At 44.8% G+C, this 27,249-nt stretch overlaps 2 protein-coding genes across 2 annotated transcripts in view; both read right to left on the reverse strand.

Moving 5' to 3' along the window:
- Positions 1 to 27,249, reverse strand: part of LOC144888245 (cytochrome P450 2C23-like) — a 799,004-nt gene that overhangs the window by 435,876 nt on the left and 335,879 nt on the right. The gene's annotated exons all lie outside the window — the stretch shown is intronic.
- Positions 16,093 to 26,411, reverse strand: LOC144894008 (cytochrome P450 2D20-like). The gene is made up of 3 exons (XM_078785474.1): positions 26,178 to 26,411; positions 22,080 to 22,221; positions 16,093 to 17,848 (listed from the first exon to the last, which is right to left on the reverse strand). Exons 1-3 carry the CDS (start codon positions 26,394 to 26,396, stop codon positions 17,670 to 17,672), a joined length of 540 nt encoding a protein of 179 aa, XP_078641600.1. The 5' UTR covers positions 26,397 to 26,411; the 3' UTR covers positions 16,093 to 17,669.

Below are 27,249 nucleotides of genomic sequence, written 5' to 3' on the forward strand. Positions count from 1 at the left end.
ATTTCCTGAAAAGTCATCCAAGTAGGCATAAAATAATTAGTATTTACTCTTTTCACTCATTCATCAAGCTTCATAGTTTCACACTCTTGGAAGATTTTTGGCTAATTTACTAACCTGCTGTGAATGTCTCAGCTCACATTAAGGTGTCTGTTGTTGTTTATGAGACGCTCATGTGGTGGGCATCTTGCAGATGAGAGTACACTGCAGGCAGGACATCTGCTCGGACATGAAGACTCGATCGTGAACGTAATTTTCTTCCACGGGCTTTGCTTTTGATGAGGAAGATAGGCAGAACTAGCATATTCAACTGACCCCTCAAACTCAGAGCAGGTGAACAGTGGCTTCTTCAGTCGTTTTTTCTCACCAAGTCCGATCAGATGCTTATGAATAAAATACCGATAACAGGTGGCACGAAAACCTGCTTCGACAGGAATGCCACTGTCTTTGACTTCGACAATTTGCTTATGATCCTTTGCAAATGTAAATGGATGAATAAGGTAATTGTACACCGCTCCTTTCCTATTCCATCCCCAGGTGCTGCATGACATCATCCCCGGGCGCCTAATGGGACCTGGCAATGACGCACGCTTGAAAGGAGTACTGTACTCAGTTTTCACTCCGGTTGTTTTCTTGTTACTTGCAAAAACGAAGATTTTTCAAGTATATTGGTCGGTTGCGTTTGTGATTCTGTCTTTGTTTGTTTGTTTGTCACCGGCCTACAGGTCACAATTTTCAACCGATCTTCACAAAACTTCACCAAATAGTAGAGTTGGTCAAAAGCAAGGAGCCTATTGTTTGGTCAAAAGCAAGAAGCCTATTGTTTTTGGTGTCAAAAGGTCAACATAGGCCAAAGGTCACCAACTTTGCTACATTTCGAAAATCCTCAATTTTCATCCGATTGACTTGAAATTTGAAGAGGACTTGCATATCTGGTCGCTGAATTCAACCACCAAGTATATTTGAGGTCAACATAGGCCAAATTTCTAAAATGCTCAATTTTCATCCAATTGACTTGAAATTTGAAGAGGACTTGCATATCTGGTCACTGAATTCAACCACCAAGTATTTTTAAGGTCAACATAGGCCAAAAGGTCAACATAGGCCAAATTTCTAAAATCCTCAATTTTCATCTGATTGACTTGAAATTTGAAGAGGACTTGCATATCTGGTCACTGAATTCAACCACAAATTATATTTTAGGTAAACATAGGCCAAAAGGTCAACATAGGCCGAATTTCTAAAATCACCAATTTTCATTTGATTGACTTGAACTTCTAACAGGATTTACATATATGGTCACTGAATTCAACCACCAACTATTTTGAGGTCAACATAGGCCAAAAGGTCAACAAAGGCCAAGTTTTTAAAATCCTCAATTTTCATCCGATTGACTTGAAAATTGAACAGCATTTGCACATTGAGTCACTAAATAGGGAAACTAACTATTTTTGAGGTCAAAAAGTCAAAGGTCAACTCAAGGTCAACCTTCCAAAATCATCATTTTTCGTCTGAAAAATCGTCACTTTTCTTCCTATTGACCCGAGCTTTGATCAAGATTGTCAATTTTAATCTTGATGAAATGGACAATTTGCTGTATCAATGGAATTTTTTTTTCTTCGGGGTGGGGGGCGGATTTTGCAAGTATTGTGCTCCACATGACGTCTTCTTGTTTGTTTGTCCGGGCGATATCTCAGCCATCCTTTGAGCTAGGAAGCTGAAATCTCACCACAATAGTGAGAAGTGCTTTGGCAAAAATGCAATTTTTTGTTCTTTGATTCATCAATTAAGTATTTACAGACTTGGCATTTAATATAGAATTTTTTTTTTTTCTTGACGTGGGTTTACTTTCTGAACTCAGTATATCAATCTGGTGAGTTTCTTTTACCCTTCGGTGATGTCTTTGTTGAAAGAACCATGTCACTGATTGTCTTTCGTAGCAAGAAGTCAATAACAGGATTATATGACAGGTGGCGTGACAAAATGTAAGGACAGGTACATTTGACGATTGGCTTCACAATCGGGTATATAAGGGTTGTTGCGTTCTATATTAGTGGAAAACAACTGCTGCACGTCTACAAAAGTTATTGCCGCTTCCTCTGGAGATGGTCCGTCAACTTGACAATGCTGTTTGTCATGGAGTGGTGGCTTTACGAAATTCTGGCATGAAACAGCGTGCTATTGCTCGGCAGTATGGCATCACTCAAGGTCAGGTGTCAAAGATCCTGAAACGAAATGCTCAGAGGGGTGTCCCTACTCCAATACCGAGGCCAGGACGTCCACGCAGAACCACAAGAAGAGATGAATGCCAGCTGCACCGGTTAGTCTGCAATGGCCGTACCAAGTCAGCTAAACGGCTTAGGGCTGAGTGGCAGCAACTGACAAATGTGCCTGTATCCAGAAGGCTAGTCAACCAACGACTGGTTCAAGCAGGCTATCGTGCCAGGCGTCCCCTGAGAAAGCCACGCCTGACCAGACAACACAGCCAGCGCCGATTGCAGTGGGCCAGAGAGCACCGTCAATGGCAGCCAGGACACTGGAATCACGTGACCTTCAGTGATGAGTCTAGATTTCTGGTCTATCGTCAAGATGGCCGCGTCCGAGTGCACAGACAAGTGCATGAAGCCCACAACGAAGATTGTATAGTGCCAAGAGTCCAAGCTGGAGGTGGTGAGGTGACCGTTTGGGCTGCTTTCATGCAGGGGGCAAAACTGACCTGGTTGTTCTGAATGGAAACCTGAACCAGTTCATTACAGGGTCATTCTGGAAGAAACATTGCTTCCATTTGCTCATGCAGCCTTTCGAGGAAACTTTGTCTTACAAGATGACAATGCACGGCCTCATCGTGCTCGCATGATCCAACACTTTCTTGCTGACCGTGGTGTAGAGCATATGGAGTGGCCTGCCATGTCCCCGGATATGAATCCGATAGAGAACTTGTGGGCAGAATTAACGCATCAAATCGACAACTTGGTCCAGCAGCCTACCTCTGTGCGTGAATTGCAGCACAGATTTATATATATATATATATATATATATATATATATATATATATATATATATATATATATGTCGGGAACAAACTCCTTGATCGTAACAGAAGTTCACCAACAGATTGAGAATGACGAATCTTTATTAAATACCAATTAATACAGATCTGGAGGAAACGGAGACGTCTACAGCACGAATGACCGTCATGCCATGTCCACCTTCCTGAAAACACATTGATTCACAGTTCAGTTATATAGGGACACGCTTTATCAGAGGATCTCCGAGAGGACAAAGGAACTGCCGAGCCCCCACCGTCATCCGTCCTTTCATTTTGGGGGAGTGAAGCACGCACCGTCAGGATCCGGACCAGATGTGGTTTCAAGGCTCCGAGGTGACAGAAAATATAACTCACCGAAGGGGGATTGCATTCTTGGTCCTGATAAGACCATAAAGTGTATGAGGGCGTTCTGATGAGTTCCAGGTGTTGAATGTACCTTCCAGTTCACATTTCTCATTTAAACTTAAATTCAAAGCATATTTATCGTAACTCAAGCGTCACTGTGATTATACAAAATATAGTTAATGTTTTAACAGTTTAGAAAAGGTTTATGTCTACGATCCAAGCATCCTACGTAAAGTTTCACATTCCACGCGCATATAATCCGTTTTCCTGCCCGCGGCTCGAGGCGCCGTCTGCGGAGAAGGGAGAGAGTTTACAACTAGGCTTATCTAGCCTTCAAGGGGCGCACGTATACAACGAGGCCATCTGTTCAGCACAGATGAAGCGAGTATTTTCTCATTTTAAACTATAGCAAGGCGAAAACCCTTTATTAACTTATGAAATAGCATTTTTAAACAGCATTTATAACATAACATATTAGTCAAACGACATCTATAACAGAGCATTAAGCAGTAACAAATCTGCGACCTGACATCCCTTCCTCTTGTCTCGTCGAGACAAAGTATCTCAAGAGACAACATGCCGCATCGGGCTTTATTGAAAGACAATCGTGTAATGCGGGTATCTCCCAAGGGCATACCGTGCGCCCATAGCGCCTCGCCCGTGCATTTGGGGAACGTGTCGTGTGGTGCGTGCTTGGAACCTGAGGGCTCAGAACATGAAAGTCCATTAACGTTTCGGATCCACAACGAAGGCGTCTGGTCCAGATGAGGTTCTGCCCCGCCAGGGGGCCAACAACCTCCCCTGCGGAACTTGCTCCCCCCACCCTTTGCAGACGCGGTCCTTGCAGATCTTCAAAGTTAATCAACGATCATGCCCATGAGATCTCTCATGTGCTGCTGTTCTGGGGAATACATAATGTTGTCAGTATCTTGTGTCTCATCTTCCTGGTCAGGGTACAGAGCGTTAAAATCCGAATGACTTGAAGCATTTGAACTTAAAACTTTTGAAGCAAAGAGAGGGACTTCCTTTATGTCAAAGTCTCCCATGGACGCCTGGTCGGCTTGCGGGTCTAGGATATCCACGTCGGGTCCCTCGACTGCCAGACCCAGCATCACAATCAGATCCATAGTTGGGTCGGAAGGGGGTGTACAGCTGTGAGCTTGTAATACATAAGAGGCGTTAGCCAGTACATGCAAGGGGTTTACAGCACAAGTATCACAGTCATCACAAACATCAATACAGGCAGCAGCCAGTTCCCACATGGGATTTTCAACACAAGTATCACAGTCATCACAAAAATCAATACAATTTTCTGGAGCGCCGGTCACATCTGCCTTGTTGAAGGACCCATTCAGGCCGACGGCCTCTGTGGTCAGAACCATAGTCGTTGTCGGCGGCTTCTTCACTTTCCATCCTGTAAAGTACTTTCTCATACAGAGGAGGACTAAAGATTTCATTAGTGCCCCCCAAATTACTACCCCGATTATCACGGCCAGTGCGGTCAATAACCACTTCACTATAGTGCCCGTCCATCCCCGGAACCAGTCAGTGAGCCAGCTAAATTTATAAGAGTTCTCGCGCGCGATCCGATCGATCGTCAGGGCGTGGCTGGTTTCCCTTAGTCTCACTATTGCGGCTGACACTCCTTCGGATGGATCAGGTATGTAAGTGCAACATTTTCCCTCTATTATTCCGCATACCCCTCCTTTCTCTGCCAGGAGCATGTCCAAAGCCACCCGATTCTGCATCACCATTGTACGCATGTGAATTACCGTGTCCAATAGTATGTCATGAGCTGTAGCGGTGTCGTTTGCCACCTTTTCTAGGGCCAAAGCCAATTTATCTATCCGGAAGCTGTTCATGGCTGTGCCCGCACCTGGGAAGAAGAAACCTAACACCTTTTCCCATAGGCTCCCGTGTAGTTTAGTGGTTCCATCTTCGTTCATGACTGACCTCTTATGTCGCCTGTCCAAGGACTTTGGGTCTAGCTCATCCAGTATCTCAACGTCAGGAAGGACTGAACCAAGATAACATGTGCCCCCCCAATTATTTGGTAAATAGGGGTAAGCCTTGTCGCCGCATATAAACATTGTCCCATGGGGTGGGACCAGGTGGGTGGATAAGCACTGGAGTCCCTTTATCACCCCATTAATCCTACTAACCCCCCTAGAGAATGTTATAGCCGTTATGTTGTGGTTGTGTTTATCTTGCAGTACTATTCGTAATGTAATCCCCGAGCTCCCTTGTCCCAGCTTCCCGGGGAGAGTGTAGGCGCATTCTGATTCTCCCATACGCAAGTGGCCGGAACCCTGGAGGCAGACCGTCCCTTTCTGTGGTTTGACCCAGACGGGGGCAGGCCTCTCGGCCACATGGGCAATCATTGACGGGCGATAATTAAATTGTCGATTGCAACTCTTGCCGTTGCCAACCCCTTCTCTTTCCAGCATGGTGACTAAACATGGGGAATCGATAGGTTGTGAGCAAAGGTCATTGAGGGACAGAGGTAGCACTATCATGTGTATTCCTGTGGTGCCTGCTTGGGGAAAGTGCATGCACGACCAGCAGTGTGTCCTATTTTGAATTGTTGCCACCTCCCTTGCCACTTTCCAATATGTGTTTTCACCCTTCTTTGGGGCCTTATCCTGGGGTTGCGGCGTGAGTATGTATTTGATGCATGGTGGTCGGGGAGTCAATAATTGTATGGTCGTAACTTCACATGTCAATATCAGGGTGGTATTTCTTTCTAGTAAAGCGTCCGTGGTTAAAGTGTTCGGACCTTTTCCCCATTCGAATCCTGCTCTGGCGGAACTTACTGTTGGTCCAACCTTTCCTCCCCGTTTTACTTGCCTCCGACGAGAGAGGGCAGCTTGTGTTGACTTCGTTCCGTTTGGATTTGTCCTTTCCGCCCTCCACATTATATGTATCCACGGGGGGTCCTTTGGTGGTATTAGACAACATGGTACGTTTATCTTCTGTCCCCAAGTAACGCTTTGATAATGGACGTGAGACTTAGAGGTTATGTTTTCATATAATTCTTCCATATATGCCACCATGTCCGCCCACGTGAGGAGTGGGGTGGTGGGCGCTGTGCTGGCGGGGTGGTATAATCCTAGCAGTGCAAGTGTAATTAGTCCTATATGTCTGTGCAGCTCCTGCCCCATCCTGTGTGACGGTGGGTGTGGGTAGGGCCAACTTACAATGTGTGGTGTGGATCCACGAGGTCTTGCCCTCGCAAAAGACAGCGGTTGGTGTAGTCGGCAATACCTGGAATGGTCCTGTCCACCTTTTCCAGGGCGTTCTTGCAGGTGAAGTGCTCCACGAACACCTGGTCTTTTTCCTCTGGTGGAACACCTGGTCCACAAGCGCCCTGGGAACACCTGGTCACCAATTTCCTAATCCACTTTTTCCAAGTGGATCCAATTTTATCCAATATTCGATTTTAAATTCAATCCAATTTTCTCTAATCCTTCTCTCAGCATCCCATTTGCCTGTTTCCTACATCAATAATAAATAAAAATAAACGAAAATTATTTCAGCTAGAGTTTCAACTAGAATTACCACAAACAAACCACCATTAACCTCCATGAACCTCCCCCTATTATTTATTTATTTTCACGAATAAACAAATAATAGAAATAACCTGGTCTAATTCCAATTCCAATTCTGGTCAGTTCTGGTGTCTGGTCACACACAATGTTTTTCTCACCCACTGTGATTCGCTCAAAATAGATTCTCACTGTTGTTATGTCTGAAATTCGTCTCATGAAAACCCATTCAAGAGTCCGGTGTAACAGACAGACAAACACATAGACACGCTGAAGACCCCAGGGTACCCATCAAACTAGCTTGTCCCCAGATCAACAACACAAAACTTGTAACTTACTCAATTTTTCTTTTCAATTGTCATTCCAATTGTCATTCCCTGTGCAAATTAGAGCACTCCGGACTATGTCAACAACTGAACTTCCAAGACAACAACGATAACACACACCACCTGTCATTCACAGTAGACAACTGCATCTCCTTCCTTTCATTCATCCAAAGCAAAATTGATGACATCTACAACGGCTCAATCACCACAACCCACTCTATCCTGACAAACTGCGTCACTGAAATAAAATCCTGGCTTCAGATCAACAACAACCAACAACGACCTCAACCACCCATAACTCTGCCCTCAACATTGATGGTTTCCCAGTATCCACCTTCCCTCACATCCGGAATCTTGGCATCCTCATTGACCAAACCCTCTCCTTTGACAAATACACTAAACAGATCATAAAGACAGCCTTCTTTCACCTTAAAACATCGCCCGTCTCCGTCCATCCCTTCCTCCCGCTACCTCTCGCAGCTTACACTCTGCTTACACTGCCATATTTACCTCCATGGAACAATGACGCCTGAGCACTCAATTAGCCCTCCATCGTACCACAGACTTACAAGCAGACAGACAGACAGACAAATAACAGAGGCGTGTCACCAGCCTCAGCACAGGACATCACCTCTCCAGACAGGCACAATATAATCCACAGTATCGAAATGCCAACTTCTACCTGGAGCCTCGCAAAGCCAAAAGTCGGGCATGTTCACTGCATTTCACGCAATTGCAACCTCCAACCACACGTGGTGTTGCACCCTGCTCCATGCTCCATGCATGCTCCAAGCTCCACCAAGCTCCATGCTCCATGCATGCATGCTCCACCATGCAACCCGATCTGTACTTGGTGCGCCCCCTATAATCAGCACGTTATAATAACCACAATACCTCTGGGCACCCACCTCTTGATACCACAACTTAATCCATGTTACTTGCATTTCTTTGCATCCTCCCAAATGTCCTCCATTTAACATGACTATTCCCAGAGCTCGATCAAACACGTCACTGTACTCGGCCCGGTTAAATTAAATTCAAAGCATACTGTACCTGACGCTTCCGGTCGGCACCGGAAATCTGTTTATTTCTTGAGTCCCCTGAATCGAGACGTCAACGACAACCACAACAACAAAAAAACAGAACTCGATATTCTCTGTTCACTAATTACGTACATGATTTCAGTTTTAACCAACAATATATGTCCTCACTTTCCAGATTTAAGTTCTATATCCTGCCGTTAAAGCAACACCCAGTAGACTGACTCAGCCTGTCGTTCTTCCAAGGTTAGTGAATTACCTCTGACCTTTTTCCCTTGCATATCTCGAACAAAGGTCAAATAAACTTCAAAAGGTCAAACTTCAAGCAAAGAAAGGTGGTACAAACGTCGAATTGGGGTAACCAGCGCTTTCATCCCACAAATAATACAAGTCCGGCGACATTCCCACCCCTGCAAGAACTCCACATCCGGACAGACAAACGACCATTATTGAGGCTCCACATTGCAAAATGCTAACACCCTACGAATCAAACAACAGTCAACAATCCGCCCAGGAACTTCCGTGGGAGATGTGCTCTACCATGCAGCACCCTTACTACCTGGTGCACACCTTTCGCACATCCCTCCTCGTTTGCACACTTCATCAACACACCTCCTCGTGCCCACTCCCCCTGCACTCTCCTGCGTGCACACACAACTGCAGCCCCCAGTGCCCACCCAGAGTGCCCAATCTGCGACCCACAATCTTCTCGGGGCACACACCTCCTCCTTGAAATCCATGCCTCAGAAATATAACTCCACAGAACAGACAGCAATGAAACCACAACCTCCGCTCTCTCTCCAGATCAAGGGTGTGTATTTCTTTCTCTGACCGCATTTCACACCATGACATAATTTCACACCAGCAAACTGTAATCTTTCTCTTTACACGACCCATTGACTCCCAAGGTCACATCGGCCTCAGGGATATACTCATACAATCCACAAGTCACCAATACACAATATAATCGTTAATCGCATAATTCCTGCCATTAAATTCAAGAAACCCTTTGCCAACCATTCACGGACCTCCCACCGTGCGGGGCACATCCCTTTTGAGTAGGCAGGTTATCACCTGCACTCTGAGCAAACTCCGTATTCTAAATTCAACTTCTGAATTCAGTTGAGTTGACTGAATTCTTCAATCTGTCATTGAATGAACTCTTCAATTCAAGTCAAACACACATTTCGATTCAAATTCTGAATTTAGTTCAACAAATTCCAAATTTATGCCCGACTGCCACTCGAAAGGCAAAGGCAGCCCATCTTGTAACCATCTCCAAGAAACCGCTTCATATCAACGTTCCTCCGAGTGCTTTCCTGACCCGATTTATATCAAATCGCTCCCAAACACTCCCAAACAAATGAAAATCCGGACTCAGTTAAGGACCTCACCTGGTCCCTCGGATAGCCGCTAAAATCGACATTCCCGGCCTGGATTTCCCGCACGGCAAGCAGACAATTTACAAAGCTTCACACCGAAACCCTCTGCTTTGCATATGTCATACAGACAAATACATTGGCCAGATACACACGTCAATTAATATCCCAATATACATTCATTCCTCATTCGTATACCAGTGAGTCTCCCAGACTTCGCGCGAAAATCAGATCGACTCAAATCATGCCCCTCCTCCAGTCACTCCCATGTACAATCTTTGTTCATTCATATTACGTCTCTCATTCAAGGAAAAAGGATTTTTGGGACGGGTTGGACGGGGTGGGTTGAGGTGGAAAGGGTATGGCAGGGCGGGGGTGTTGGGGTGTTGCCCAGAGCCCCGGGACTGAGCTCAGGTCTTGGGGGGGGGGGGGGTGGTGGTTTGCACGGCCCAATTCTGCGGCTGTGGAGGGGGCCCCTGCATGTTCCAGTTTTGGGGAGGGGGCCCTTGTGGGTTCCAATTTTGGGGAGGGGGCCCTTGTGGGTTCCAATTTTGGGGAGGGGGCCCTTGTGTCCGCATGTCGACTCGTCCACTGTCGTTGTCGTCGGCGTCATTTTCGTTTTCGTCATCGCGGCCCCACTCTTCGTTGGGCTCTATCCTGGTGTTCCGATTCTGGGCCCGTACTTGGCCTCGATTTCCCTTCTTATTTTGGTTGAGTTGGGCCCGTTTTTCCTGGACAAGCATTTGCAACATGTCGTCCTTAACATCGGCCTTCTTATCGTCGCCGTCGCCACATTGTTCGGCCGCTTCGACTAGTTGGTCGGTTGGGGTGTTTCTCCATCCTATCATAGCCGTTTGAATGCGCTTCCTAACTGCCGGTCTCATCCCTTCTACCAAAAAATTGTTCACTACAGCGCGAGGGAGATCTTGTGCCCGCACCTGGCCCAGTCCTCCCCACTTTAACACTGCTCTTTCTACCCTCTCTCTCCAATCGATGGCTGCTTCGCCATGTTTCTGTTTTAGGCCGTATATTTTATTCCAATCTGGCCCCGCGGCTGGCATCAGTGCGGTGTATACCCCGGCCAACAATAGGTCGACAAGGGCATCCCAATCGGCGAGGGTCTGGGCCACGGTTTGGGCCGGGGTTGGTGCTACATTTGGCCAGCGTGCGTGTATTTTGGCCTGGTCCCACACCCGCGCGGGCAATACAGCCTTCCCCATGTGGCAGACGTCCCGCCAATCTGCGCCTGTATTTTGTATCCACAAACGCATAAATTCCGGTATCTGACCGGGCTGTTCAGCCAGCAAGGTTCTCACCCGCTCCTGCATAGACGCCAAATCTGATTCTCTCCAGGGTATCCTGATGTTAATGGGTGCCCCCCTGTTCAGTCCTATGGTTTTTAAGGGACACATCCCGATTGTAGGCTGTGGGTTCTCCGATTCCGTGAACCCTTCCAATGAGGGGTACAGTTCTCCTAGCCCTTCTGGAGGCGCGAACCCGCTGTCCGCCCCACTAACTTCTTGTCCCCTAAATGGATTGCCCGGGCTAAGGTGAACCTGAGGAGCGGCTGGTCTAGTTCTCTGGGGGTCTAACCCCTGGGGAAACAGGGGCGGGGGTGGGAGAGGTGGCGCCTGTGGCCCGGGGACAGGGCTCAGGGCTTGGGGGGGTAGAGGCATGGTAGCTACCTCCCCTACCGCGGGGTCTTGGTCCGGATTTTGGACGAGCGGCATTAGCCGCTGATTTACTTGCTTAACTGCTTACTTAATTGTCCTCTGTCCTTGTAGCTTCAATAACTACAGCTGTAATGCTTAAATTTTCAATATTTCAAAAACCACTTCTGTCCTTCCTACCTGTGGTTACCTGGCCCCTTGCTGTGAGCCTATTTATTTTCTCTTGTTCACCTGGTCCTGGTTTGTTTCTATCTGGATTTCTGTTGCTTGCTTCCTCTGTCCCTACAGCTTCAGCAACTTTCCTGCCCTCTTGTCTAGATCTTAGTCTCGAGCTTCCTGGCTTGACCTCGTAGTTGTCACTACCTTCTTGTCAAGCCTACCTGGTACCTGCGCATTTCCCTTTTCCTGGCCATGTTCCTTTGGCCCTCTAAGTTAGCCACAGCCCTTCTTTCCCTGGCATGCAATGGCATACCCCATCTTGTCTCTGGGCTGATCCTTCCTGGAAAGTTCTTGGCCACCGGCGCAGCTTTATGGCTGTCCGACCTCACATTTCCCCCTCCTCCTTGCTAACTGTAACGTTATCCTTAGCGTTACCCGTTACCCTCTTAACGTTATCCTGGTGAATTTAACAAAGGCTCGTCATTCTAAGGCTGGTAATTAGCCTTTACTTACAATTTTTGTTCGGAGAGCAGGCAGTGCAGATGACAAGGAAACGGACTGAGCCCGCTCGAGGGAGGGAGGTTCGAATTTGGAAAAGTAGCCCTTTAATATAAGACAATGCTCACCTTAAAACAAATCAGCGTGCCGGCGCCGGCCTCAGTCAGCCTCCCTCCGGTCGTTCAGGGTCCACTTCTCTTGTCCCTGCTCTGCTGCAATCCGAGTCACGGCACCATAAAAATGTCGGGAACAAACTCCTTGATCGTAACAGAAGTTCACCAACAGATTGAGAATGACGAATCTTTATTAAATACCAATTAATACAGATCTGGAGGAAACGGAGACGTCTACAGCACGAATGACCGTCATGCCATGTCCACCTTCCTGAAAACACATTGATTCACAGTTCAGTTATATAGGGACACGCTTTATCAGAGGATCTCCGAGAGGACAAAGGAACTGCCGAGCCCCCACCATCATCCGTCCTTTCATTTTGGGGGAGTGAAGCACGCACCGTCAGGATCCGGACCAGATGTGGTTTCAAGGCTCCGAGGTGACAGAAAATATAACTCACCGAAGGGGGATTGCATTCTTGGTCCTGATAAGACCATAAAGTGTATGAGGGCGTTCTGATGAGTTCCAGGTGTTGAATGTACCTTCCAGTTCACATTTCTCATTTAAACTTAAATTCAAAGCATATTTATCGTAACTCAAGCGTCACTGTGATTATACAAAATATAGTTAATGTTTTAACAGTTTAGAAAAGGTTTATGTCTACGATCCAAGCATCCTACGTAAAGTTTCACATTCCACGCGCATATAATCCGTTTTCCTGCCCGCGGCTCGAGGTGCCGTCTGCGGAGAAGGGAGAGAGTTTACAACTAGGCTTATCTAGCCTTCAAGGGGCGCACGTATACAACGAGGCCATCTGTTCAGCACAGATGAAGCGAGTATTTTCTCATTTTAAACTATAGCAAGGCGAAAACCCTTTATTAACTTATGAAATAGCATTTTTAAACAGCATTTATAACATAACATATTAGTCAAACGACATCTATAACAGAGCATTAAGCAGTAACAAATCTGCGACCTGACTTATATATATATATATATATATATATATATATATATATATATATATATATATATATATATATATATATATATAATGGCCTCAAAAAGGCAATCTCATTGTCTTTCACAAAGCTCGGAACAAATGTGTGTCTACCCTCAGGAGAGCCAGGAAACTATCTCTCTACTCTCAAGACTGAACTCTCAAACCTGTCTCCGTCTTCAAAATCCTAGTGGCATCTGGTCAAATCTGTTTCTGGTGTTTGTTCCCCCTCCATCCCGTCCCTTACCTCAAATGGCTACACATCTGACTCCGCACGTGAAAAAGCTGAATGACTCAACTCTGTATTTGCCTCCAAATCTTGTGTCCCAAACCCATCTCTCTCTATACCCACCTTACCCAGTCGAATCCAGCTGGTCCTGGACTCAGTCTCCTTCTCTCCTGACAAGGTGGATAAGTTTTTGTCAAACCTCGATTCTGATTCTGCAAATGGACCAGAGGCATCAGCCCACAGGTCCTAAAATCCTGCTCTGCCGCTCTATCTCACTGCCTCTCTGTTCTCTTCACCCTCTCTTTTGCTCAAGGTCATCTGCCATCAGCTTGGAAATCAGCCATTATTTCTGCTTTACACAAAAAATGTGCAAAACAGATCGTTGCAACTACAGACTAATCAGCCTGCTCCCAATTATCAGCAAAATAATTGAATCCATCATTGTTTCAAATATCAAATCCTTCCTCTTCTCCAATGGCTTGATCTCTGATCATAAATTTGGTTTCAGACCAGGTCACTGTACTCTGCACATGCTGCTTCTGCTATCTCAACAATGGATAGAGGTCCTCAATGTTAAACAGGAAATCAGAGCTGTCTCCCTTGATATATCACGTGTCTTTGATACGGTCTGGCACCCCACTCTGCTCACCAAACTCTCCTCCAATGGTATCCATGGAAATCTCCATGCATGGCTTGCGGACTTCCTCTCTGGTCATAGTCAACGTGTGGCCCTGAATGGATTTCTCTCATCTCCCCTTCCTGTTCAGGCTGGAGTTCCCCAAGGCAGTGTTCTGGGCCCTGTGCTTTTTCTGGTCTTCATCACTGATCTCTCCGATTCTCTGGAAAATCCTCTCTATCTCTTTGCTGATGACGCTACTCTCTATCCCTCCATACCTCATTCCTCAAATCGGCAGTGTGCAGCCTCCTCACTCTTTGCAGACCAGGACAAAATCACAAACTGGTCAAACAAGTCGAACATGTCTTTCAATCCTGACAAATCTCACACTCTCACTGTCTCTCCGAAAAGACCGAATGCACAACCATCCCACCTACTTTCTGAACAATCCTTTCCAAGAAGTTCTGTCACTCAAGCTTTTGGGTCTAAACTATCTGCCATGATCTTTCCTGGGAAAACCACATTTCCAAGCTGGCCTCCAAACCCAGTCGCCAACTGGGCATCTGCCATCGTGCCAAGTCCTTCCTTGGTACACCTGAGCTCCTCACCACATACAAGGCTTTCATCGGCAGCTCAATGGAATACTGCTCTCCCCTCTGGGCTGGTGCTCCTGCCTCACACCTATCTCGGCTTCACACTGTTGAAACCAAAGCTTTCAGAATCATTGGAATCTCCCACAATGAAGCTTATTCCGAGGGCCTTTCACACACTCACCGCAGGCAGGTTGGTGGTCTTTCTGTCTTCTACAGACTCCTCTCTGGCCTAGCTCCCCCAGCTCTGTCTGTGCTCTGTTCCCCATATATTCCTACAGGTCGCACAAGATCTGCCAGCAACCCTCTTATGGTTAAACTGCCAAAATCAAGACTCTCTGCTCACCTTCACTCTTTCATTCCTCTTTTCTCCCGCCTCTGGAACAAACTCCCACCCTCACTCTCTTCAGTCCCACTCCTCCCTCCAGGTCTTTAAAACAGCTGTTCACCACCATCTCTTGTCTTCCCCCATCCAAAATCGTGACCTTCTCTACCCCCGTTAATTCATCACAGATCCACTTCTTTGAAATACCGACTTCTTTCCTGGAAGTCCTCGCAGTGTCCATGTGTTTTTTGTTTTTTTTACCTCTCCCACCCCCCCCCCCCCTTCCAATGCCCCCCATGCCCTCTCCCTCCCACAGATCTCCCGAAGTCCCTGTTCTCTACTGTTGTACTTGTGTGCTTCCGTCTCTCCCCATCTTGTCTCCCGCTCCCTTTATCATATGCTTTATGTGTCAGTTTGTTTCTACGTGATTAATGTTAGCTCTTACACGAACCTCGATCTTATATATATAAAATAAAATAAAAGAACAAGTGATATTGCAATGGGAAACTAATGTTGGAAAGTGAAACTAAAACTGCTGCTCTATGGATCTTCGAATGAGAAACCAGAATTAAATACTATGAAAAATACCGAATGGAAATTGCCCAAGCAAAGCTGTAGGGAGTACGGAGTGAGTAACCGGGCTGCGGCTGAATAAGCGATGTGGCGAGGGATAGGTGCATGGTGGTGGTTGGTTGGTGTGGTAAGAACTCTGGTGATCTTCGGTCAGGTGGTAGGCTCAAAAAATGCCTCAATCAGTTTCTCAGCCAAGCTTCCACAATTTCACCCTCGATCCCACACAGTATTTTGGAGGTACAACATGAATGGATTGGAACGAGGTTGCCAGGTTACCAGCTAGCCCCACCGCAATGTCTGCTCACTGAATTTTTATGCTGAATTCCCGTTTTCTACCAATACATACTCCAAAAAATTGCTCATTTGAGGTGAGACATATACGAACCCGTCAGAGACGGGTACCTGGGAAGTTGATCATAAATGGCTTGCATTGCAAAAGCTTGTTTAACTTTTGGGCCTTCAAGATACCAAGACATCTGATTTTCGATCTTGTATGGATAATAAATGGTCAAATATAGCCGATAGTGTGGTCAAATATGAAGATTTTATGCGAGCGTGAGAAATACAATACAGGATATGGATAATAATGATGAAGACCTTCAGAGAGACAAGAAAAAAAGTTAAACAATTGCCCAACTCGAAGATATCTCACACATTTAGTGAGACTTGACATTTTGATACAAATAGCAATGCATTATGTTCCACATGTTCTGTATTTTCAAAGTACAATGACAGAATCAATTTCCACCAATATTACAACATTTAGGGCCACATTTAAGATTCGCTTTCATAAACAAGGTAGTGTATGCAGTTCATATGGTAATATCACTTCAGTTATTGATTATATAATATAGATTATAATTGGTCATTTGAAATATACTTGCTCGACCTACAACAAGCTGATGAATCTCATCAGGAAGAATATTATCCAATTTGTAATGATAGCGGTACGTGTTCAATTAGCAAACAGAGTACAAAGCAATTAAAGAGGTAAACTTACAATGAAAGCTTTGCCATAATATATGGGATGAAGACTGATATAAACTGAACTACGTGCAACAAGTAACAAGACTTTAAAGATATTTGGACACTTTGTTAAATGTCCTTGTCCAAAATTGAATGTTTGATTTTATCCACCACTAGCTGAAGCACCCGGCGTTGTATAAAATTCCCTAGCAGTGTCCGTTGCCGGCAAAAAATTGTGAAATTCCCCTGAGAATAGTGCTTTAACCTCAGCGTTGCCCAGGTAAAAAAGGAAATTGTAATGGTGGCGCTACACGGTACACATTTACATAGAGAATTTACGCCCCACCCCCACCCCACCCCACCCCACCCCACACAAACTTGTATTTGTACTCAGAGTCTGAAGTTTGTAACTTGAAAGATGTGGCCATGCCTAAGGAGCAAAGCCACAGAGAGGTAGTGGCGCGCGTGTGTGTATACACAGGTTGAACCCCCTAACTTGACGAGGAAGCAAGGCACAGATTGAGTCTCGCCCCAGCAATTGCTGCACAACCTGTTAGCAACAAGTGTAGCCTGCCACGCTGACACATTGTCTCTGCCCTGCTCATCAACAATTAAGAGGTTTGCAGTCAGGAACATTAAATTTAACTAAAGAAGCACACTCACCCTATGACATGACGCTGACATAATGTGCATAAATTATACCAACACATCACCTCCAGAACTTGGAGGCATCTGTGTGGTACTCAAGTCTTTTCAGACTGAGATTAAAGCTCTATGGTCACAAATAGACAAAGGCAGAGATGTCGATCTTGATTTTGAGGGCGAAATGAATGAGGTAACTAGATATGTCATAGAACGTTGCACACATCTTTAAGTTCCAGATGTGACTTTCTGCAAATTCCAGGACACACCGAAGATGGACCTAATAACAAATCCAGCTACTCTTTGGAGGACTAAGAATGGGCACCCAACTTAATTCCCCTTGTGAAGTATAAGATCCTTCTGCTCTCCTATATACATGATTGTTTTTATTAATTGCATAATCATCTCACATCGTTTACAAATGTCAATTAGATCACATGACCACCAAAGGCTAGACTACATTGTTCACTATGGCTTATTTTTCATATATTGCATTTAATTGTTTTTGGCCACGCAGCATACATTGCATAATCACTATCCTACACAAACAAAACTACCATGTGTTTCGTGAAGTTTTCATACATTGGTTCTAAAGTGTGGTGTCTCTTAACGTATCACAGCGCACAGTTTGTACGGTTTGGGGCCTATTGTAATGCCAAAGCATGGGGTTAAATCAGGAAGTGTAGATCCAAGAGCTGGTTTGAATGTGAATCGCTGCAGAAGCGCTGTGAAGAAGAGAAAGAGCTCCGAACGTGCAAGGCTCTCACCGAGGCAGGCACGTCGTCCTGCAAGAAGAAGAAAAAATTGATATAATTGGGACCAAAAAGCTATGATAATAAAAGAGAAGGTGTGTCAGTTAGTGTGTGTTTGTGTGTGTGTCTCCTCCATCTATCTATAATTCCAGTAATCTCTGTCTGTCTGTCTGTACGTCTGTACGTTTGTTTGTTTGTCTGTGACCGCTGTTTCTCGACAACCACGGGTCCGATATACTTTTAACTTGCCAGGTATATTGCTGGGGACCCGAGGATGTGCCTTTTCAAGGTTTCATATTAATCGGACAATTACTTTCCGAGCTATGTCCAAAAAACGATTCAACCAATCAGAGAGCAGCGAACGATCGCGTGTGCCGAACGTGGCGGGCACACTCTGCCTCGGATGGCACATTTGAGAGCGTATTCATTTATTTCACGTTTGCAAACTATGTTGGCGTTAAACTATGTTTTACAACTAATAAAAACGAATTTGCGATTCATTCGCTTTCCTGCGCGTTTGTGCACGCGATGGCGATTTCTTTACCAAACTCCGGAAGCCGTTCGCTTTGGACCAAACCATTGCATGTAAATAGAGGGGGGGGATTGTCACCACTCGCAAGCCGTTCGCTTTGGACCAAACCATTTCATGTAAATAGAGGGGGGGGATATAATTTTAGATATAGATATAGTACGGGCATGCCCTAGTCTATCTATAATTCCAGTAATCTCTGTCTGTCTGTACGTTTGTTTGTCTGTGACCGCTGTTTCTCGACAACCACGGGTCCGATATACTTTTAACTTGCCAGGTATATTGCTGGGGACCCGAGGATGTGCCTTTTCAAGGTTTCATATTAATCGGACAATTACTTACCGAGCTATGTCCAAAAAACGATTCAACCAATCAGAGAGCAGCGAACGATCGCGTGTGCCGAACGTGGCGGGCACACTCTGCCTCGGATGGCACATTTGAGAGCGTATTCATTTATTTCACGTTTGCAAACTATGTTGGCGTTAAACTATGTTTTACAACTAATAAAAACGAATTTGCGATTCATTCGCTTTCCTGCGCGTTTGTGCACGCGATGGCGATTTCTTTACCAAACTCCGGAAGCCGTTCGCTTTGGACCAAACCATTGCATGTAAATAGAGGGGGGGGATTGTCACCACTCGCAAGCCGTTCGCTTTGGACCAAACCATTTCATGTAAATAGAGGGGGGGGGGATATAATTTTAGATATAGATATAGTACGGGCAATGCCCTAGTCTATCTATAATTCCAGTAATCTCTGTACGTTTGTACGTTTGTACGTTTGTACGTCTGTACGTCTGTACGTCTGTACGTTTGTCTGTGACCGCTGTTTCTCGACAACTACCGGTCCGATATACTTGAAACTTGCCAGGTATATTGCTGGGGACCCGAGGATGTGCCTTTTCAAGGTTTGAAATTAATCGGACAAGTACTTACCGAGCTATGGCGATTTAGCCGTTCGCCGTTCGCTTTGCCGTTGCGAATGGACCAAACCATTCATGTAAATAGAGGGGGGGGGGGGGGTTCTGTGGTCGTTCGCTTTGGCTTTGCGAATGGACCAAACCATTCATGTAAATAGAGGGGGGGGGGGGGGGGTTCTGTGGTCGTTCGCTTTGGCTTTGCGAATGGACCAAACCATTCATGTAAATAGAGGGGGGGGGTTCTGTGGTCGTTGCGAATGGACCAAACCATTGTTTTTTTTTTGCAGTTTTTTTTTTTTTTGCAGTTTTTTTTTTTTTTGCAAGGAACGGGCACCCACGTACGGGCACGTCCTAGCTTATATATAGTACGGGCATGCCCTAGTAACTCCAAAGCCATTAAACATAGCAATCTGAAACTTTGCATGCATACTAACAGAACTCCAAGGGAGTGTCTAAATTAAAACTAGGTGTCTGGGTAAATTAAAACACAACTTTTGAAGAAAATTAACTAAATTATTAAATCAAAACAAACAGGTTTATCCTTGGTCACCTCACTATCACTCACCGGGGTCTTAAGTATTGTTTATGCATGCTAAAAAACGCCTTGCTTTGGAACAGGCTGCAATGGTTTTAATGGTATTTTAAGCAAATTTTTATTTTTGTTTCAATGGTTGCTAGAAGACAGGGCAGCATGTAGAATCATACTAACGTAATCATAAGACAAAAAAAAACTATTTTGGGGGCATCACCCCCAGTAAACCTCCCTAGACCTCGATTTTTTTTAATGTCTTTAACAAACTTTGGTACATCACGGATGATGGAGGTTGTGGGCAGAAGACGGACGGACGATGCGCCCATAAGCTCCCCAGAACTACGTTCCAGGTGAGTTAATAATCTGAACAAAAATAATAGGGTTCCTTCTGGTACCCTAATTACAAAACGGTCATTTGGGGTTGGTCAATTATGTATTTTAACCATGTTGTCCAAAAAAAGTGGATATGAAATCCTCCACAGACGACTGCTTTTTTTTAGCTGACCTGGAGCATATGGGACGTTGCGTCATCAGTCCGTCCGTTAGTCCGTAAACACATACACCATCTTCTCCGAAAATGCTAATAGGATTGTGACCAAACTTGGCTAAAATGATATTTCGTATGTTGCAACTCAAGTTTGTTCACGGCAATAAAAACAAATCGGGCTCTAAGGGGGTCAAAGTGCATTCAAGTTTGACCCCCCCACAAAAAAATTGTTATTTGCTTTCGTCTCATAAACCACACACACAACACATAATAGGTATTTGCTTTCAACTACACACACAACAATTTTGATGAAACCTGATCACAACCTTCATCACCCGTGATGTACCAAAGTTTGTTCATGGCATTACAAAAATCGGGGTCTAAGGGAGTCTACAGGGGAGAAAGGCAGGGTCGCACCCCCCAAATATATATTTTGGTTTGTTTAAAGTCTTATGATTGCGTTAGTACGATTCTATATGCTGCCCTGTCTCCTCGCACTCCATGAAATTGATTTGCAATACCGTGATACTGTTTAAAATACCTATATTTGGTGTAGTATACTGCTTTATTCTACCAGGTGAGTGCCCAGGTGTATTGCCCATATTTTTTATTGTTCTTCCACTGACATTTTCACTGTTTATTCACTTTTAAATTTGTTTTATCCACATCTGTTTGAGTGATTGACACGAAACTTTAACAAACGGAGTGACTTCTGCTGCAGAATTGTTTTGATCATAACTATGATGTCATAGGTCATGTTGTTTGGCAGCCATGTTGGAAAAATGGTAAAACTTTGGACATCTTCTTCTCTGGAACCTCTTCAAAAGTTTTGAGGGTCATCTAACAATAAATTGGCCGAGAGAGTTAAATTTATGACGTCATTGGGTCATGTGGTAAGGCAGCAATTTTTTTTTGAAAAAACAACAACAACTTTAAATCATCTTCAGCTCTGAAATGGCTGAACAGTTTGAGGCGAAACATTACAGGTTTGATCGACTATCCATGAGGAACAAGATTCCCCAACTGTGATGTCATTGATGACATGGTTTGGCAGCCACATTCGATTTTAGCGAAACCCTTTAAAAATCTTCTCCTCCCAAACCTATTGATGCGAAACTTTAACGGTGTCATCGACTTCCCATGGGGATACACGATTGATCACTAAAACATCATCGGTCACGTGGTCTGGCAGCCATACCGGCATGAAGGAAAATCGTTTTAAAAATTCTCTATAAAACCGCTTTCCTGATCGATGCTAAATTTCACAGACACCATCTACTAAACTTGCCGCAGATAGTGTGCTAACTATGACATCATCAGTCACTTGGTGTGGCAGCCATATTGGATAAAAAACGAACCGAACCACGAACAAAAAACGAACTTTCTTTGAAAAATGTTTGTGCCTGAAAATGTACAACAAATCTTTCTTTCGATTTTGGTTCAAAATAACCACAAACAATACCCCCAGTGTGTGTGTGTATGTGTGTGTGTGTGTGTGTGTGTGTGTGTGTGTGTGTGTGTGTGTGTTAACATACTGTTTAATGTATCACCAGTTAAATTTGTAGATGGAAACCATCAACATTTACTATCATTGCAAATGGATGGAGGGATGGACAGGCAACAACCATTATTCAAAGAAAGATGCCGGGATGGTTTCACATTATAATCTCTTGTGAGCATCCCTCCCTTGTTTACATTCTTTTTGGCATCCCATCCCTGCATCCTTTTACATTTTGAGCACATGGCAATGACATTCTCTCCCAACAGCTGTGCCTCCCGTATACAAATCATTCATACCGAGAGAGAAAGGCAGGAAAGCATCACGTTTTCGAAGGCAGCCATTGTTGTCAAGGAAGTGCTTCGGATAAAACTCATATGGCTTCTCCCACTGCGCCTTGTCTCGTAGTATTGATGACAGGAGCGGTATGATGAAGGTTCCCTGTCAAGGGAGAAAATGAGTAAATGTATTGTTCACTTCTTATGCTCCATGAGACACTACGAGGATGTCTTTAACGGTCCAAATATTCACACCTTATTGTGGGCCTGCCAAGGAAAGTTTTTGATCCGAGTCTTTCACGAACTGGCTGGCCAAGTCTGATATTCAAGTGTGGGTGACAGAAATGTTATAATTGATTCTAAGGTGCCTGCAATGACTTACCTACTCGTAAGTGAAAGATACCATGGGATTTTTTTTAACCTTCACGAATAAGTTAGTAGACGGGATACCTGACCTATCATTTGTTTCGGGGAGTAGACGGGATACCTGACCTATCATTTGTTTCGGGGGAGAGCTCAGAGCGCAGTTTGTGGTGCAATGATCAAGCTGAGAAATACCAACCTGACAGTTTATAGTTGGAATCAAACCCAGATCACACACACAACAACACACACTCCAGTGAAACGAAACTTTGGTCCGGTCAAATCAAGTTTACCATTTTTTTTTTTTTTTTTTTTTTGTATACAAGATCGAGACTCGTGCAAGAGCGAACATTAATCACACAGAAAGACAAACAGACACACAAAACAAATAACATCGGGAGCGGTAGACAAGATGGGGAGAGAGGGGGAAGGACACAAACACAACATTTGAGAGCAGGGACCGAGAGACATGGAGACATCGAGAGAACTGTAGGAGGGAGAGGGCTTTGGGGGGGAGGCATGGGAAGGGGGGGGGGGGGGGGTGGGAGAGGTATAAAACATATGGACACTGCCAAGACTTCCAGGAAAGAAGTTGGAATTTCAAACAAGGTGGATCTGGGGTGAATTAGTGGGGGTAGAAAAGATCAAGGTTTTGAATGGGGGAAGATAAGAGATGGTGGTGAACAGCTGTTTTGAAGACCTGGAGGGAGGAGTGTGATTGAAGTGAGTGTGGGAGTTTGTTCCAGAGGCGGGAGAAAAGAGGCATGAAAGAGTGAAGGTGAGCAGAGAGCCGAGATTTCGGCAGTTTAACCATCAGAGGGTGGCTGGCAGATCTTGTGCGACCTGTAGGAATATTTGGGGGACAGAGCACAGAGAGAGCTGGGGGAGCAAGGCCGGAGAGGAGTCGGTAGAAGACAGAAAGACCACCTACCTGCCTGCGGTGAGTGAGTGAAAGGCCCTCAGAGATAGCTTCATCGCGGGAGATTCCAATGATTCTGAAAGCTTTGGATTCAACAGCGTGAAGCCGAGCCAGGTGTGAGGCAGGAGCACCAGCCCATAGGGGAGAACAGTATTCCATTGAGCTGCGGATGAAAGCCTTGTATGTGGTGAGGAGCTCAGGTGTGCCTAGGAAGGACTTCGCACGACGGAGGATGCCCAGTCGGCGACTGGCTTTGGAGGCCAGCTTGGAAATGTGGTTTTCCCAAGAAAGATCATGGCAGATGGAGAGACCCAAAAGCTTGAGCGACAGAACTTCTTGGAGAGGATTGTTGAGAAAGTAGATGGGAGGGTTGTCCAGTCGATCTTTTCGGAGAGACATAGTAAGAGTGTGAGATTTGTCAGAATTGAAAGACATGTTCCACATGTTTGACCAGTCTGTGATTTTGTCCAGGTCTTCAGAGAGTGAGGAGGCTGCAGACTGCCGATCTGAGGGAAGAGGAATGGAGCGGCAGAGAGTGGAGTCATCAGCAAAGAGATACAGAGGATTTTCCAGAGAGTCGGAGAGATCATTGATAAAGACCAGAAAAAGCACAGGGCCCAGCACACTGCCTTGGGGAACTCCAGCCTGAACAGGAAGGGGAGATGAGAGAAATCCATTCAGGGCCACACGTTGACTACGACCAGAGAGGAAGTCCGCAAGCCATGCATGGAGATTTCCATGGATACCATAGGAGGAGAGTTTGGTGAGCAGAGCTGGGTGCCAGACCGTATCGAAGGCACGTGATATGTCAAGGGAGACAGCTCTGATTTCCTGTTTGGCATTGAGGACCTCCATCCATTGTTGAGACAGCAGAAGCAGCATGTCCAGAGAAGAGTGACCTGGTCTGAAACCAAATTGATGATCAGAGATCAAGCCATTGGAGAAGAGGAAAGATTTCATATCCGAAGCAATGATGTCCTGCCGATCTTATTATACTGTTTGTGTGGTTGGAACAAGCTTTTAAAATGAGTCTGTGCTCAAAAAGAATACAGTGTACATCTATCACTTTTAAATGTCAAATGTGAAAATTTATCCCCCCCAGGGATGGCAATTTCAAGTGCACTGCCAGGTATATAAAAAAAACCAGAGCCAGGGGAAAAACCAGAGGCCCTCCGCCCCTACCCGTCAAATCGCACCATACTTTTTATACTTGGCAAAAAAAGAAACGCAAGTTGATAAGACGTATGTTTTTAATGTGCATTGTTGTGCACAAATTATCAATGACAAAGATTTGTAATACCATTTTAAGCACCTGTATTTTCAACCACATTTCTTGAGCGTCATGCCTCACTGAACCACCACAATGGGGGTTGAATGGATTTTCAAACAATCACTTACTGTGGCTTCCACGGCTAAATTGCATAAGAATGTTGATGTTTCTGTGGAGGTCTGTGGTCGATGGAGGCTAGAACCGAATTCACTCAGCAGACGACAATGCCACGAGTTGTTAGGGTAGGGTTAGGGTAGGGTAGGGTTAGGGTAGGGTTAGGGTAGGTTTAGGGTAGGGTAGGATAGGGTTACGGTAGTTGTTGGGGTTAGTTGTTAGGGTTACGGTTGGGGTTGTTAGGGTTAGGATAAGGGTTAGGGTAAGGGTTGTTGTTAGGGTTGTTGTTAGGGTTGTTGTTAGTTGTTAGGGTTAGAGTTCGAGTTAGGGTTATGGTAGGGTTTGACATAAAAACTTGCGTTTCTGTTTTTGCCAAGTTGTTAGGGTTAGGGTTATGGTAGGGTTTGACATAAAAACTTGCGTTTCTTTTTTTGCCAAGTTGTTAGGGTTAGGGTTAGGGTTCGGGTAAGGGTTAGGGTTGTTGTTAGGGTTGTTGTTAGGGTTGTTGTTAGTTGTTAGGGTTGTTAGTTGTTAGGGTTAGAGTTCGAGTTAGGGTTATGGTAGGGTTTGACATAAAAACTTGCGTTTCTTTTTTTGCCAAGTTGTTAGGGTTAGGGTTAGGGTAGGGTAGGGTTTGACATAAAAACTTGCGTTTCTTTTTTTGTCAAGTATATATACAAAATAAATCCTTTAAAAGATAATAAAACGTGTTTGAGCCATCTGCTTTTTGTGTGTGTTTGCCATCCATTTCGGCCCAATCCTTGGGGATGATACAGTTGTAGCATTTATTTAACGCATTGCAATAAAAGACCGTGTGGGCCATATGACCATATGACAGTATGGTCATATGGGCCATATGACCATATGGCCATATGACAGACTAAAGGTCCCAGCGCTGAGGGTAATGTGTTAACGGAGCTTCAGACATGACAGTATGTTTATTTACGCAACTTTTGAGTCACTGACTAATGGCTGTCATGTAAAAGTTACACCCAAAAGTTTAGTTCCACTCGGAGGAACGGGAACTTTTGATCTGAATTCCTGAAAGGCTTTCCGTACCATCATTTTTGGTCCCATCAAACCTTTGCCACCCCTGTAGGGGGAGGGAGTGGGAGTTGAACAAATTATTTTCTGAGGCTCATATTCAGACTTGGCTCATGGACTATACAGGGCTATGTATTTGTTAAAGTTGTAAGATGGCGGAATTTGATCCCCATGTGTGCCACGCAATCTCCTTTTCCTTTTCTCCAACTTTTGCCTCTTTCTTTTTTCTTCCTATCTCTCTCACTCACTCCCTTACCCTTACTTCCCTCACCTATCTCCCTCCTTGCTCTTCATTTTCTCAAGTGCCTTTGATCCCACAGAATCGGGTTCAATAAATACACAAGGATGTCAAGTGAATGAGAAGATGAAGATCACTTTAGCTGTTGTCTTCATGGATTTTGTAAAATACCTTTGGCAGGAAGTAACCACGGAAATGGACATCAGTGGATGTTGCATGTGGCAAGTTCATCGGTACGATGTTCCCAAATCGTTGAATTTCGTTGATCACCGCGACTGTGTAGGGCAGACGATGGCGATCGGATAGCGTTGGTGGGCGATCTCTGCCCAGAGTATCATCAATCTCTCGTTGCACACACTCTATGTAATCAGAAATGCATCGCATGCACATCTATGTCATATATTTCCATCTAACTCTTATATTGATGCTCTTGTAAAACAACAATAGAATTTCAAATGTAGCTGAGATAATAAACACTAAAATAATACTTTTCCATAACCTGACTTTACATTTAACCCAGATTATACAGATGATGACAGGCAAGGCATCTAAAAGCTTTGATTGCTGATAAAGCTCGAGTTCCCAAACCCGTAAGTTCCATTACAAACTGGTTTTGAAACAAGTGGATTCTGCTCAACTTTCACTCAACATCAATAACTAGGCCTCCTCCTCATAACCAGTGTATCTGTCCTGGCAAATTTACTGTATTTGCTCTTTTGTAAATATTCCGCAGAGTGAAAGATCCTGTATTGCGGAGGGTGGCGGGAAATCTCCCCAGTGTTAAAAGGCACTCTGGTCCTGCTTTACCCTTGGAGACTGGCATCCCAAGACTGTTACCCATTTTTATTGACAGAAATGACATTTCTGCTTCGCTCCAAGTAACTGCATACTGGGATGTAATATGAATATACTGTTATGTTTGTTGTGGGAATGGGTTTTAGAGATTACCGTAATACAGTTAGAAATGTATAAAGTAGTATGGTCCATGTACGAGTAGTTACCCAATCCCGATGTAATCAGCAGGTACATGTCAGCTTAATGATTGTCTTGTTTGGACGTGCACCATATGAAGGGTGGTGCTTTGTAATAAATAGCGAGGGTTTAAGGTTAGGCAAACATTAATAAAACGTCTTGTAATCCAAGACCGGTGCACCGGGTGCCAATAGAAGAGTAGGGGAGAGCGATGCGCATTGCGGTTTGGCTCTGTCAGGCAAGGGAGTGTTGAAAAAGTGTTTTAGTGTTG

Source organism: Myxine glutinosa, chromosome 10, assembly GCF_964187855.1.
Source record: "Myxine glutinosa chromosome 10, kmMyxGlut1.1, whole genome shotgun sequence".
Classification (NCBI taxonomy): Eukaryota; Metazoa; Chordata; class Myxini; order Myxiniformes; family Myxinidae; genus Myxine; species Myxine glutinosa.

Excerpts from the sequence above, each read along its gene's own strand:
- LOC144894008 (XM_078785474.1), bottom strand. The coding sequence starts at position 26,396 with ATGTGCATGCGATGCATTTCTGATTACATAGAGTGTGTGCAACGAGAG. Across the intron at positions 22,222-26,177 it reads GTGGTTACTTCCTGCCAAAG|GGAACCTTCATCATACCGCT; the intron begins GTATTTTACAAA and ends CTCCCTTGACAG. Across the intron at positions 17,849-22,079 it reads TTTCCTGCCTTTCTCTCTCG|GACGACGTGCCTGCCTCGGT; the intron begins GTATGAATGATT and ends TTCTTCTTGCAG.